This window comes from Ascaphus truei, chromosome 3 (genome assembly GCF_040206685.1).
Source record: "Ascaphus truei isolate aAscTru1 chromosome 3, aAscTru1.hap1, whole genome shotgun sequence".
Taxonomy (NCBI): Eukaryota; Metazoa; Chordata; class Amphibia; order Anura; family Ascaphidae; genus Ascaphus; species Ascaphus truei.
The window spans coordinates 108982028-108996825 of record NC_134485.1 but is presented as its reverse complement, the minus strand read 5'-3'; the positions used below and the strand labels follow the sequence as shown (position 1 = coordinate 108996825).

At 42.7% G+C, this 14798-nt stretch overlaps 1 protein-coding gene across 1 annotated transcript in view; it reads right to left on the bottom strand.

Moving 5' to 3' along the window:
* The window catches only part of PRPF8 (pre-mRNA processing factor 8), a 29658-nt gene that overhangs the window by 6725 nt on the left and 8135 nt on the right, over positions 1-14798 (bottom strand). The window contains exons 13-32 of the mRNA XM_075589317.1: positions 14248-14382; positions 13993-14122; positions 13656-13852; positions 13167-13373; positions 12916-13079; positions 12298-12424; positions 11904-12096; positions 10908-11095; positions 7315-7553; positions 5812-5958; positions 4511-4721; positions 4141-4257; positions 3443-3690; positions 2696-2875; positions 2473-2608; positions 2205-2374; positions 1760-1889; positions 1466-1612; positions 628-788; positions 273-464 (exon numbers count right to left, since the gene is read on the bottom strand). Coding sequence (XP_075445432.1) covers positions 273-464; positions 628-788; positions 1466-1612; positions 1760-1889; positions 2205-2374; positions 2473-2608; positions 2696-2875; positions 3443-3690; positions 4141-4257; positions 4511-4721; positions 5812-5958; positions 7315-7553; positions 10908-11095; positions 11904-12096; positions 12298-12424; positions 12916-13079; positions 13167-13373; positions 13656-13852; positions 13993-14122; positions 14248-14382 — 3419 coding nt within the window. The remainder of the gene's footprint in view (positions 1-272; positions 465-627; positions 789-1465; positions 1613-1759; positions 1890-2204; positions 2375-2472; positions 2609-2695; positions 2876-3442; positions 3691-4140; positions 4258-4510; positions 4722-5811; positions 5959-7314; positions 7554-10907; positions 11096-11903; positions 12097-12297; positions 12425-12915; positions 13080-13166; positions 13374-13655; positions 13853-13992; positions 14123-14247; positions 14383-14798) is intronic.

The window sequence follows — 14798 nt, the reverse complement described above, 5'->3', positions numbered from 1 at the left end:
GTAGTAACTGCCAAGGGCATAAAGGTTTTGCCTAGACATATTGAGAACAGAACTATGAAATACCATCATGCTGATAGCTTTCCACTGAATTTGTATGCCTGTAATATGCTTCCTGTCTCCGAAGAGTAAACCATTGGAACAAAGATATCTGCCTTAAATCTTGGAATGATCTAAAAGACCATCTTCAGGAATTAATTCAAATAACTTCTTCTAATAATGCACTGCACAAATTAAATTCCCATAGCTGGGAAAAATAAAAAAACGAATCTCACCTGTGGAGGTTATAGGCAAGGTCAATAGCAATGAGCACACCAGTTGGGGAGGGGTAGATACTCATGTTATCCGTAGTGTAGTCCAGGAACTTGGCTCGAGCGTAGCGCTCAATGTCATGAGAGTCGTAGTCTCCCCATCTCAGCTGGATATCAAGCCAGTACTTTTGTGTGGTGGTGCTGTCCATCACATCCCTATGAGCGAAAGTAATGTGGCACGGTAAGGTTTTGTTTTATGGCAAGGTAAATTCTGAAGAACAAACTCCATCATATTCATGTGAATGACAGCCAAGTGTTTCAGTATGGTTACCAAATCGATTACACAGGCAAATAGGAGAAGGGTGAATCTGGTACGTACTTGGAATCTGCAAGCAGAGAGGGGCGGGATACATTCCACTTATAGGAGGCAAAGAGCAGAATATCTGCACAAGAGGAGTTCATCTTATAGGACTTCCTAGGGTGGATTGTTTCCTTCTGTACGGTCTCAATCTCCAGAGCATCCAGTTCCTGGTCAAACACCTGAAAAAAAGGAAGGAAAGTTGAGAGAAAGCTTCAAAGGCAAATAGAAAATGGCTGCAAGTTTTCTTAAATGGGCAGCCCTTAAATCAGTTTGAAAGAGCAGTGGAAAGACTAGACACTCCACATGGCTCTTTGGAACCATTATGGGGGACTAAACCCTAAAACGACAATAGGGGCTGAACACTGACTTGCAAACACAGGGCACGGGGAAAAAGTACATCTCAAAAGGTTTTGCGATAAGCGGTGTATAACAAATGGGCATTGCCGGTAAAAACAAATATGGCGAGAAATCAAACACCATCTTTACCTTTATTAATATATGTAAAGAGTTAATATGTGCAAGGTTTACAGGAAATACTAGTAGATCTCTCCAGCTGTATTGTGTTTCCCTCAGCAAGTGAGCTCTGTAAATATATGTGGGCATACCAATTTGTCCATAGACAGTCCTTTAACAAGGTCTGTGGTCTTAGGTCTTTAAAGTGCAGATGTGGCCATCATGGGACTTGAGCAAACAAAATGTAGATGTCGGCCACAAGATTACCACAAGCCAAATACAAAAAGGCATGTCATTTGAACATGGAAAGTTTAAACTTAATATCGGAATTATTAGTTCTTTGCTGCTCACCCCTGCTAGACAGACTATAAAACATAGATATGGGTTCATTTGCAACTCTTACCTGACACAAATCCATGACAATGCTCTCATGGATCTTCTGCCACAAGTGGGCCCTAAAGATCTGAATCAAGGAGATCTTTAATGTGGGAATCTTGCCATGCATAAATATGCCAGTCAAATCCAATTGCACCTGGAATCCAACATAGACCTACAAGGAGACATTAGAAGGAGACATTAGAAGGAGACATTAGAAGGAGACATTAGAAGGAGACATTAGAAGGAGACATTGGTTCCTCAAGTGGAATATCAAGCCGCGAAGCCATTTCTTAACCCCGTTCACCACATTCAGACTTACGTTGGCTCTGTTAATTGTGGGAGACCACCAAAGGGTAAATCTTCTGTTCGGGATCTGGTTCAGACCAGACCTCTGAGCATTGGTCAGTTTCTTCCACTTCATGGATTCTTCAAAGCCACTGGCTTTTTCCCTGGTAAAAAGAAAGTAACAAAAATATACGTCAGCTTTATCGGAGGTTTGGGCATTCAGGATCCGTCAACAGGAGAATAACTGCAGGACATTACAGCATTATTTTTAAGACAAAAAAAAACAAATGTTTTTATTTAGAGGAGATACAGTTAGAGATATATATAGTTAGAGAGATATAGTGAGTGAGTTGAGATACATAGTTGAGAGGAGACATAGTTAGAGAGCAATATAGTGTTAGTTGGAGACAGCTATGTAGTGTTCAAGAGAAATATAGATATTTAGAGAGAACTGAAACCAATAAAGCTAACTTCCTTACCAGAAGAGACCCTCCCATGTGGGGAAGTAGGTGCCTTTGAAAAGGGTGTGCTCCAGGATACCCTCCACCCCTCCAAGAGCCTGGATCATGTCTGTGCGGTAGTTATTCAGATTCCACAGCTTCCCGTCATGGCGCTGATGTGTCCACCAGAATGGATTCTGCTTCAGTACCTGTGGACCAAGAGGTGTTAAACACAGAATAGTGTATAGTGCAAACCGTAACAGAGCATCAAGACAAAGACCACTTTCTGTTGCTTCATGTGCATTACCTGATACTGTTTAAAATCTGTACGAACTCTCCAGCCCTTGTCATAAGCCAGGGTGTGCCTGTCCTTCTGGAACAGTGTGTTAATACGTGGAATTCCTCTATCCCATGAATCCTCCAAGTCTTCAAGTGTCAGGCGTCTGTAACAAGTGAGAGAGACCCGATTAAGCTAAAGCCGCACAAAAAAAAGAATGTAGAAGTGACCTGTTACCCACTGTGAGATGTACCTGTTTTGTGCAATGGCCTCCTGTCTCTTCAGGGCATATTCAGCCCAGACTCTCTGCGAGTCGATGAACTCGCTCTCCCACGGCTGGATGTAGCGATACAGGTTAGGAATCAGCTGATCCTCCTCATGACTCATGCCAGAGCGGAAATGGGTAATGCCGACATCCGTCTGTTTGGACCACCTGTCCAAAAGTGAACAAAATAAACAAGGAAGGATTAAGAACAATCAAGGTTTATATAATAAAAATGACAATTACCACCCAGTCTCTAGTTCCTAACAAAAAACATCCCTGTCAAGTAAAGATTCTATCTGCAGCAAAATCCGCTGTAGGATAAAGTGTGGCTTATTTACTTCAGGGGTGGTCAACTCAGTGTTGAAGGGCCACCAACAGGTCAGGTTTTCAGGATATCCCAGCTTCAGCACAGGTGACTAATCAGAAGCTCAATCGAAGACTGAGCCACCTATGCTGACAATGGGATATCCTTAAATCTTGACCTGTTGGTGGCCCTTGAGGACTGGAGTTGGCCACCCACGATTTACTTGGTGCTTCTCTCCGCCGACTGCTTCGTTTGCCCTCTTGGTCGGAGATATTTAAGAGCAACAAGGATTTAAATTAAAATTAGCACAGGAGACAAAAGCAAAGTTACACATTCATGAGAAACTTAAGAGAATCTAGTTATGGTCACCACACAAAGTAAACAAAGTTATAGTTTAATATTTAAGTATTATTGCACCACAAATACAATACCTGAGGTCAGACTGCGGAATAAGTACGTGTCCCATGGACAGCATTCCCAAACCCCCCAGTTCCTTGGGGGTGTAGAAGACCACGGGTGGGAATCTGCTCGGCATTTTGGAGTTCAGTCCAATCTTTATTCTGGTCTGAATCTTGTTCTCGCATTTCACCAACAGGTCGAGCAGCTCCTGGGTGTTGACCACAGCCTCTCGGAAATAGGTCATCAGCCCGATCAAAGCAGTGTTCCACTTGTTGACAATCTGAAAGCAACAGAGCGTTATTGTCTAGCTAACTCATAGCATAAAATCGATTAAAAAAATAGTATCATTACAGTTCACCTGGCTTCCTATTCGCATGAAGCAAAATGCTTCTTACTTGAGTGAGTACATTTATCTCTCAATATTAAAAGGGAGGCCATGGCCAAGCAAACACTGTCAGCAATGGATTATCTACACTGGATAAAGGACAGCTTTACATTACATTGTACGCAAACTCAAGAGTAAAAACATGTTATTTACATCAATAAGTATAGATATAGGATACAGTATCTGTTGTCTAAATGTAGCATAGGTTCAACTTTATGGACGCATGTCTTTTTTTCAACCTCGTCTACTATGTAACTCTGTGCCTGTTACTTATATACTGCTTCAACACGTCTGCTTACAAGAAGCAGGACCAAGTAGACCAAGCTCTAAGAAACGGAGACTCGCCTTGGTAAAGGTGGTGGAACCCGAAGCCATGAGGATCTGACGGACTCTGTTGTGGAATCTCTGCATAGACTCGTCATCCACTCTCAGGAAGCACTGAGCTGTGCGCTCCTTTGTAACCTGCAAAGGGGCAAACCATGAGATCTTGCAAATCTGACACCAACAACAACCACCAATAAAGATTTTGTGGGCTAGGTAGCTTTTTAAATAAACCTATAGCATACAATTGTGTGTATGCTCATTACCATAGCTGGACTAAAGTTACTCTCCACAGATAGGAGTCCTAACAAATTATCAACTTTATCAGTGTGGCTACGATCTTGTGTTTGATGAGCAGGCGTTTCAGACATGCTCAGACGGTCAGCTCGCATACCTCATTTTGTAGGTTCCACACCCCATCCTTGTGTGTGAATTCCTCATAGCTGGTGCGACATTTGGGAAGGATGCGGCACTCAAAGCCGCACATGTTGAAAAGCAGATTGGGATTATCTTTGCTGTACACGGACACAAAACTGTTCTCCCACTGCACAGTCGTGACAGAACGAGGCAGACGGTTCTTAATGTCCCAAAACACAGCACGGCCCCTAAACAAAGCAAACATTGAGTTTCAGAAGTCAATACAAAATATAATGGGCATTTCAGGCAGAGCATATACAATCTGTTATTAAGGGCTCAAGGATTGACACCAGGGATTAGAGGCAATCCAAGCAACACTTTATTTTTTACTATATGCAGCCTTTGATTACCTTTATTGAAAAACAATTACCTAAGCTGCCCTTCGATTTATTCTCCTGTGAGTGATCAGCCAAGATCCTGCTTCCCAGGGTTCACTAAATGGCTGCCTTTCAGTTTCAAAAAATCCTGTAACTCAGCAGCTGCAATGTATTATATTACCAAGGTAACATATTGTTACCGTTTGCAGCTCAAACGGCTGGGAATATTGGCAACAAGTTATTCCAAACAGGAAAGTGTTGCAAAGATCTTGCACTGCTGGGGAGGTGGGCTAAAACCTCATAGAAATGAAAGGATGCTCAGTATATTAAAACTGGCATTAAGAGTTTAATTTAAAAAAAATATGCAGCATTATTTAATACTATTAGGATTTTGCATGGATTGCCTCTTTAAAGTGATTCAGCTGTCATTCACATGGCCAGTTCCAAACACCACTTCAGTGCTGGTGTTGTGTAAAGAATTGTACAAACAGGAGTTGCAAACATTAACACTGTAGTTACAGTTCAAACCTAGCACAACTCATTAGTACAGTTACTCGGCAAATTCAAAGAAATTTACGTTAAAGGAGCAATTCCCCCTGGATTTTTATTTTTTTTAAAACATACTTGGAACCAGTACCTCAGTGCTGAACCGTGCTGGGGTTTTTTTTTAACACTGGGTACCTGCCTGGTTTCAGAATGACCAATGTTCTCACTGGTGCTCCCTCCTGGGGAAACATGGCTGACAAGGTCACGGGATCCGTGGCCTATTCGTCAACACCAGCGGTCATGTTTGATTCTAGCACCAAAAAGGGTAATTATCTTGGAGACCGTGGAGTCCCCAAGGGCTGGAAATAGTACGGTTCAGATCAGGAGGGCCCCCTACTTCCATTTATGTCAAATAAATATTCTGGGATGGTGGTTTTAAATATAAAGCAATCTGGTGTGCACTTTCCATACTTACAAGTTGACATCGTGCTTCATAAGTCGCATCCTGGCATCTCTTGGCCAGCACTTCTTATTGTTGTAGCCCACAATGTTCTCATTATTGGGGTCTGGGTGTTCTGTGAGGTATCGCTGAATAAGGTCCCGAGCCTCATCAGCAGAAAATCTAAACAAAAACCACACAATTACAACAAATGGCAGTCTGATGTACTGCTTGCGTAGGAGGAACGAAAAGCAAAATGTTTAACCGCCTCCCTCCCTGAACATGGTGCTCTGTATAACACCCATCTATAGGCCGAGATTATACTCATTGGATGTACGCGCGAATATGAACTGTGGCTTTTAGGTGATGGGGAGGCATGGCCGTGACGCCACGTGAGCGGCTTGCCCCTCATTGGCTAAACCGCTTCATGTGACGCAGAAGTCACGCGGCCGTCGCTTGGAAAGACAAATTGATTTGTCTGTCCGGTATGGGCGGCCTCCTAGGATTGAGGCACGTGGGTTGCAACGCGCGTGCACAAGCGCAGTCGCTGCCAGTATAATCACGGCCTGTAGGTGCACACAATGCTCTCCTGTACCATTAAGTGAACATAAAGCCTGTGGTTTACCACGATGCTAATAAGCAACAGCCAATTCTTACCCACAGTAGGAGTGTCTATATTGGTGAAATATTAGAATGCACCCAGGGTGTGAAGTGGGTGCCAGAAGTTATTTAATTGGGAGCATTCTCCGATTGTATTCTCTAGAGCAGTGTTTTTCAACTGGGGCTCCTATGAAACCCTGTGCTCCCCAGGCATCCCAAAAGGGTTCCTTGCAATTTTCAAATAATTTCAAAATTGTATCAAATACAGAAGTTACAGAAACAAATACAGAAGAATTTACAATGCATCTGATCTCAGACACACTATTAGGCTGGGGCAATGGTGCGGCAGACCACGCGGACATGAGTGATCATGCGGGAGGAGGCACGTGTTGTGCGAGAAATCAGTTGAAACTGATTTCTGGTGCGACAGGCCGGCCACGTGAGCGGTTCGCATAATCAGGGCAAACCAGCTCCGTGACGCAATAGGCACGCCCCCAACGTTGACTTTGCCCAGGGAAACCACCCGCTTTCCCACAGCTTCCGCAAGGGCGAAGGCACCATGGCCCGGGACTTAGAGAGGGTTGGGGTTCCTTACAATGCATCTAATCTCAGACGCGCTATTAGAGAAGGTTGGGGTTCCACAGAATTTCAGCCATACAGAAATACTTCAGGTCTGGCATAAACAATACAATGGTGCAATCAACGTTTGTGACAAACCATGGGATGCTAGGCCGCGCACAGACAAGTTTTCAGCACACATTGGATTGCAATTACAGCTGACTAAGATAAATCATTTTAACGGCTGGGAAATCCTATTAAGTCCATTTTTACAAGTTTTTATTTTAACCGCTCTCCTACAATTAAAAGCAGCTCTCTTTCAGGGCAAGCAACGCATTGCAGCCGGCCTAGCAGCAAAAGGGCTAAGAATTGGCTACATACCTGAAAAAGATGTGAATGCGATCGATGTATCTGCAGAACAGACGGATGGGGTGAGCCGCTTCTGTGCCCACGTCTTGAAAGCTGAGAAAGTCGTTTGGCATCTGAGGCGGCCCGGCCATCTCGCTGGCTCTGTGCAAACCGAGCACAAGCAGATCCATCACCAGCCCGTAGTACTGAACGATGAAGGAAGCAAACTGCAGGCCGCGGATAATACCATAGGAGTTTGTGTGATTCATGTCCTAGAGGAGAGATAATATAGTCAACTTAATGGGAACCGCACGCTTAAAAAAACATTCTTGCAACAGGCCGTTGCCTAAGAGATGTAAAGCTCTCACAATCCTGTGTTTTCTTTATAAATCCGTTCCGTAGTATTAAATACTTGCTGCATTTTTTTTGTTTTCCAAATTCCATTTAATGAGTTTTTAAGCAGCAGTCCAAGCTGTCGTTTTCTTTAATTTTTTATCTTTTTCCCCTTTATTATGTGCATCAATACAATCCACACAATGATAAGTAATTAGCTAAGTTGCCAATCGATCCGTTCTACTGTGATCGATCAGCAAAGATTCGGCTCGGGGGTTCGCTAAATGGCTGTCAGTGCAGCAGAAGAGGACAGAGATGCAAAGTTCTGTGGGGACGATCATGTGACCAGGCAGTCACTAGATACAATTCGTGCACTGCTCAAAAAGGGGTGTGCCAGAGCCCGTTTCAGAAGAGGATGTGATTTTGTAAATGGTTGCTACAGAAACAAAAATGCTTGTTATATTATAAGTACATAAAAAATGTAATTCAGAGCTTTTTTAAATGCTACAAGTATTTTCTCATAGTACAGAACTGATTTTTAAAAAAAATAAATAAAAAAAAAACACCACATATTGCTTGGTCTGCAGCTTTAATGTACCCAAGCATGCTTTCCTTTGGTTACGCTAGTAGGCTCTGGCACAGCTGAGCCCTGCCCTCTCCCCAGTAATATAGAATTTGCAACAATCACAAACCATGAAACAGTGTTCAAAGCTGTAACAATATACAATACTCCCCATCGTAGTATTAGGACACTACTGATGCATTTCCCCGACAGGATTGATTCAGAAAAAAGGTGCACTTCCACAACCTTGTTTAGAACAACCTTGTATCGGGTGCACGCCATGCGCCAAACGATACAATCCATAAAGCAATGTATTCTCCTTCCAAGCAGGAAAAAAAGGCAGTGCTCCAGAGGACTAATATTGGATTTATTAAAGTGAGATCAGATCTGATTTCACTTTAATAAATCCAGTATTAGTCCTCTGGAGCGCTGCCATTTTTTTTTCCTGCTTGGAAGGAAAATACATTGATTTAAGGATTGATTCAGCGGCAGCCCCAAGACTAATCACAGGAGAATGGATCAATCGCCAGCTTAGGTAACACGTTTTAATAAAGGTAATCAAATGCTGCGCATATTTAAAAGAAAAACCAATGGTGTGATAGATCTATAGATCGGGACAGTGAGGGATGCTTCTTTAACTAGACGCCACCAAATTTATCACAGGGTGCAGTAAAACTAATTTATCTTCAACAGGGCTTTGATAAAGGGCTTGACAATATTCAATGTATGTGATGCAGCCAAATTGATCTATTTGATGGTAGCAATGACATTATCCAGATGCTTCATTCCTAAAAGTAGAGAGATCATTTGTATGTGTATGTGGGTTAATATGGCTCCCCAAAAATCTAAACATACAGTGACGAGAAAAAAGTTTGCGAACCCCGATTATAATTACGGCAATTCCATAGTTTTGCCATGATAACCTTCTTGAATGAAAACCATGTCTTTTGAAACAATTTATGAATTAGACAAACAATAATTAAGAGTCAGGGTATGTGCGAAAGTATGTGAAACCCTGCTTTTATCAGTTAAATTAAAGGGGGAAATTAGAATCAGATGGTTAAATAATAATTGGGTAGATATTCAGGGGTATGTTTGGGAGCCCCCATCCTAAATTAAATGTCAGAAACTTTGTGAGTTTGGTCTTCATCATACAGGTGTGTGGAAAAACGTCTTGCCATGATCAAAGAAATCTGAGGGACCCAGAAACACAGTTATTGTGCTCCTCAGTGTACAAAGGGTTACAAAACCATTTCTAAGGCTTTGGAGCTCCACCAATCCACTGTCAGACAGACAAATGGACAAAACTCAAGACCAATATCACTCTACCCAGGTGGGGTCGTTCTACCAAAATTTCTCCAAGAACAAACCGGCAAATCATCTCATCAGTCACAAAGAACCCCAGAGTAACATTGAAGGATCTGTAGGCCACACTCGCCTTGGCTAATGTGAGTGTTCATGACTCAACTATCAGAAAACGACTGAACAAGAATGATACTCATGGAAAGGATTGCCAGGACGAAACCACTGCGCTCTAGAAGGAACATTGCAGCCAGTCTGAAGTTCGCCAATAGAACACAGATGATCGGATCCACACGACTTCTACACCAATGTTCCCTGGACAAACCAGTCAAAGGTAGAACTTTTTGGTCTCAATGAGAAACATTATGTTTGGTAAAAACCAAACACTGCCTTCAAACAGAAGAACCTCATTCCAAATATCAAGCATAGTGGTAGGAGTGTGATAATTTGTGGCAGCTTTAGGACCCGGACAGCTCGCCATCGACACAACCATGAATTCTGCATTGTATCAGAAGATTCTATAGGAGATTGTCAGGCCATCCGTCTGAGCTGAAGGGAAAGTGGGTCATGCAGCAAGATAATGATCCTAAACATACAAGCAGATCTACAAAAGAATGGTTGCATAAGAATAAAATCCGTGTTCTAGAATGACCTAGTTAAAGTCTGGACCTAAACCCCATCGGAATCTTGTGGCAGGACCTGAAGCGAGCTGTCCATGCAAAGAAGCCCTCAAATGTCACTGAGTTGAAGCAGTTCTGTAAGGAGGAACGGGCCAACATTCCTCAAAACAGATGTGAGAGATTGACCAGCAGTTACAGGAAATGCTTAGTTGAAGTCATTGCTGCTCAAAGGGGTGTCACCAGGTACTGAATCTAAAAGTTACCATACTTTTTCACATAGGGATTAAATGTTGAATTATTTGTGGATAAATAAATGTTGAAAACGTATTATGTGTTTGGGTTATTTGTTTGATCAGGTTATCTTTATCAATTATTAGGACTTGCATTAAGCTCTAACAACATTTTAGGTTTGAATGTGAAAATCCTAAGGGTTCAAAAACTGTTTCTCGACACTGTATGGCGGTACTCACCCAACAAATATAAGGAAAGAAAAGGGGGAAGTTATTCTCATGCAATTGAGATTAGTATTAATTTGATATTTAAATAAATTGACGTGTAAATCATTATCCCATTAAATTGATACTCAGGGTAAGCCAGAGTATTATTTGGCCTTCTTGTCTTTTCACGTGCATATATCAAGTCGCTTATTTCATAAATCAATTTCCATGCCACGTTTCAGCCACTGCGAGGCCTGCAACCAACTGCTCTCAGTAATGTCAGGAACAAACATCCTTTAACAATTTCCTTCATTTTCAATATCCAACGGCATGGTTCTGCTCTCCAAGCAAGTGCATACTACGTGCACCAACCTTGTAATTGATCACCACGTTGTTTTTGGCCGTCATGTAATCGGCTATGTTGTGATCAACAATGAGTCGCAGGAGACGATTCAACAGTGTCAAATCAATCTTCTCGTACATCTTCTCAAAGCGCGACTCCAGCATCACGTTGCACTCGCCCTCCGTGGTGTCCCACACATCCTGCAAGTTGTTAACGCCTAAGAAACACAGAATACTATTAAAACGGCAATCTGAAACAAGGTAAAAAGTTATACGCCACAATACATTTTGCAGCAAACGTAGCACTGCTCATACGACAACACAGCCACCTCCAGAGAAAAAAAATAAACATTTTTAGATTGACATACAGGGATATGGTAGTAGATAGCGATTTGAAGGATGCACACAGAAATAAAAAAACACTTACTCTATGTATTCCTTTATCAGAGCAGGTACAATCGTGGGGCTGTTTTCAGGGGAATAAGCCCTTTCCTCAGACACCACACACCAGTTATCTTGAGGTCTGAGGAAAGTGCCCTTAAACGACACCATATTGTACCTGGTCTGATAAAGTAATAAATACAGAGTAAGCTTTTGTACATACCTGTGCTCTTCATTCAAATCTCCATTTACTACCAAACTTTTGGATCCAGCATTGAGACGCCGGGAACAACATAGGGTGAGCACCAGCGAGAGAATACTTTATGCTGAAAGACTAGCGACTACCAACGTTTATTTTTTTTACACAGGGATAGCGTTTCTAAAATATGTACTGAAAAACACATCTAAAAGCAGTAGTGTCACGTCGCACGCTATGCTGTTTGTAAAAATGTGGCACCAGACTAGACACGTGATACTGGTCACCGTTTGCTCCGACACAAAGTTGTGATTAAAATCAAGTATGTGACCAAAACAAAGCAACGCAGGCAACAGTTACACACGTTTGTTATGTGGTTTGTTATGCGGCACCGCTGTCATCACTCAAGCTACAGTGACCCATCGTCCAATTTAAAAAACGCATCTAACCTTGGCACCACTTGTAAACCAGCAACGGAGGAGGCTCCGTATCAGCAGGTTTGATCCATGGAGGGAAGAGCCGCCTCTTGTCTGCTTCATACCACAAGTACTGATCCAAATAGGCATCAGTAATCTTCTCCAACGGTTCAACATCATAAACCGGAACCAGGTGACTGTACAGGTCCATGAACTCAATTCCCACCTAAAACAAAATATATATAATTTGTCCGTATCCTTCAATTCAGAGATGCATGTAAAACTTGTGTTGACATAGTGAACACTGCAAGAACAAATTAAAGTACGTGTACATTTTAAATGCAGGAATTTTACAAACGTCAGACTGCAGGAACGAGACACCCCCTGCACCCCCCAATCCTGTGTGTTCTTTTTAAACACAAGTTACCTCCTTGAATGCTCGTTGAGTGAGCAAGTGACGCTTGATCCTGGACAGGGCTTCGTGGGGGTTGTCGTACGCCTGTTCAATTAAACCCAACTCCTCCCTCTGGGACTGATTCAAACGCGACTTCACACTGGGAAATAAAAAAACATTCATACTATTCACTCTCACTCGTAAATTTAGCCAAGTTGTAACAGTTGCATTACTAAGAACCTTTCACCAAAATCTGACATCAAGTCAAAAATCTTTACGTTGAAGAGCAGAGACTTGGGAGGAGCTTGTGATTACTCCCTTTTATCGTCACAAGAGCCACCATGGGTAAAATCCCAATAAGGATCAGGTGGGATAAGGGTAGAGGAACAACACTGAGGCCCAGAAGAAATGCCCATTGTAATTTATTTAAAACAAAAGCTCAAACACTTGTATTTAGCATGGTTACATTTATGGACTAAAAATCCATGTACCAGTTTTTTTTGGGCCCGGCTACATGGAATTGCACCGGTATGTTCCAATAATACAAAACATAGCATGTATGGTTCACAACAGATGGGGGGGGGGGGGGGGGGGGAAGCCTCACCAATGTCCCCTTCCTGCCTGAAACCTCTCAGCGAGCAGAGCCCATACCTGTATGCTTCCTTCAGTCTCTCCAGGGCCAGAATGAGCAGTTTAGTATCATGTTTGTAGGAGAGAGGAGGGAAGGGAATGGGAGAGAACCTCCTGCTTTCCAGCCAGTGCACAGTGGTGGTGTACACAGCTACTGCTTCCTCTGCAGTAATGTATGGTCCATCCTTCAAGGGGAAAACAAAAAAACAAATTGTTTCAGTAAAGAGTGAAGGACATTTAGACAAGAGACGTCAAAAAGGTAACCGCCTCACCTTCAGGTAGTTGTGCTGCCTCTCCTGTTCTGCTTTTAAGTACAGACGGGTCAGGCGGCCCAGGTTCTTCTTGCACACCGTCTTGTCCACGGTGGCGCCACGTCTAATACGTTCTCTGTTGTAATGCGCAGTGTTCGTCCACCAATCTGCCTTCGCCTTCACGTAACGGAGAATCATGTTCTCGATTGGAGTTGGAAGTCCTGGTACCTGAAGACAAAATAGTTTGAAAAGGTTTTTGTATTTACAAGACTACAGGACAGACAAGTCAAACCGTTTGAAAGACGGAACAGGATTGTTGGAATGTGCTAAGTTACTTTAAGGAAAGCTCGCTTTGCCCACTATTATTGCCGTTCCTGCAGTTTTGCCTACACACACTTGCTAGTCTTCGCTGGCAACTTAACTTCTACTTACGGGTGCCACATGAAGTTATGAGCTTGATATTTTGTATGCAGAAAGCTACTGCAATCAGAGTGTCTCTCCTGCGCTCACCTTCCAGGGAATGTTCGCCTTCCAGCATCTCCAGGCTTCACTCAAGTGCTGCAGGATGGTCCTGGCCTTGTTTTGCTTGATGCCTTCAGGCATCATGTCCAAGATGTCATGCATAACAGCCGCTCTGAGCTCCAGATCAAAATGAGATTCCACCCGTTGCTTCGTCACAGTTTTCGCTACCCCCTTAGAGTGACGACCTGGGAGAGGGAACAGATTAGATAGAGATCAGAAGAGATCTTTAGAAGTGGAAATGAACCCCTCTCAAAAGAAAAAATATTGAGCGCCAGAGTCAGCTTTGAGACCTATAATATATTGAGAAAATACGCGAAATGCTCACCTTCAAACTGTCTGGCCAATAGGTTTCCAAGCCACCTTTCCAGCAAAGGGGTGATGCCACGCATGAAGAAGAGCCAGACTCGCCACCCTGCAGCCCAAAAGCCACAACCAGGTCCCTTCCCTACAGGGCCCTAAGATTGAAAAGATAGGAAATACAACACTTAGGGCTCTCAGAAAAGCCAGATGACTCTAGAACAGGAAGATAAATGGACCATGGTACATTTGATGAAGGGACAACAAGCAGCATAGTACTCACTGTATTAAACCTGTAGTAGATGAGATGCTTCAAGTCCTTGCACATACGGATCTGTCTCATGAGCTTGTATTTGTACCTGTACATTCCAGTCAGCTGCCCCACATGGGCAAAGATGTACTGCAATCCATCAGACAACTGTAAAGAGACAAAAAAAAATTAATTGATTGGATTGCAAGTTCATCGCTACAGTGACTCCCTTCTATTTTACTTTGTCTGGATCTTCTATCCCTGTACAGTATCATTTCTCTGTATTGTGTGCTGAACCAAAATACATGAATGCAGACATAGGACTTTCATCTCATGGTGGAACAATTAAGGGGAGGAAAAGCAGGTGCCAGCTCCGCCTGAGTCATCTCATCACAAAAAAACAACGGTAAACTGCACTATAATAAATACAGTATAAACAAAAACAATCATGTGTAGCTGCTGCATCACAAGACGATTTATTGGACATTGTGTTGAAAGTAAGCAAGCGTATGCTTGTCCATTGGATGTCAATAAATGGTCTTGTGATGCAGCTACGACTTTAGGTGTCTTTTTAAATTGGAGTG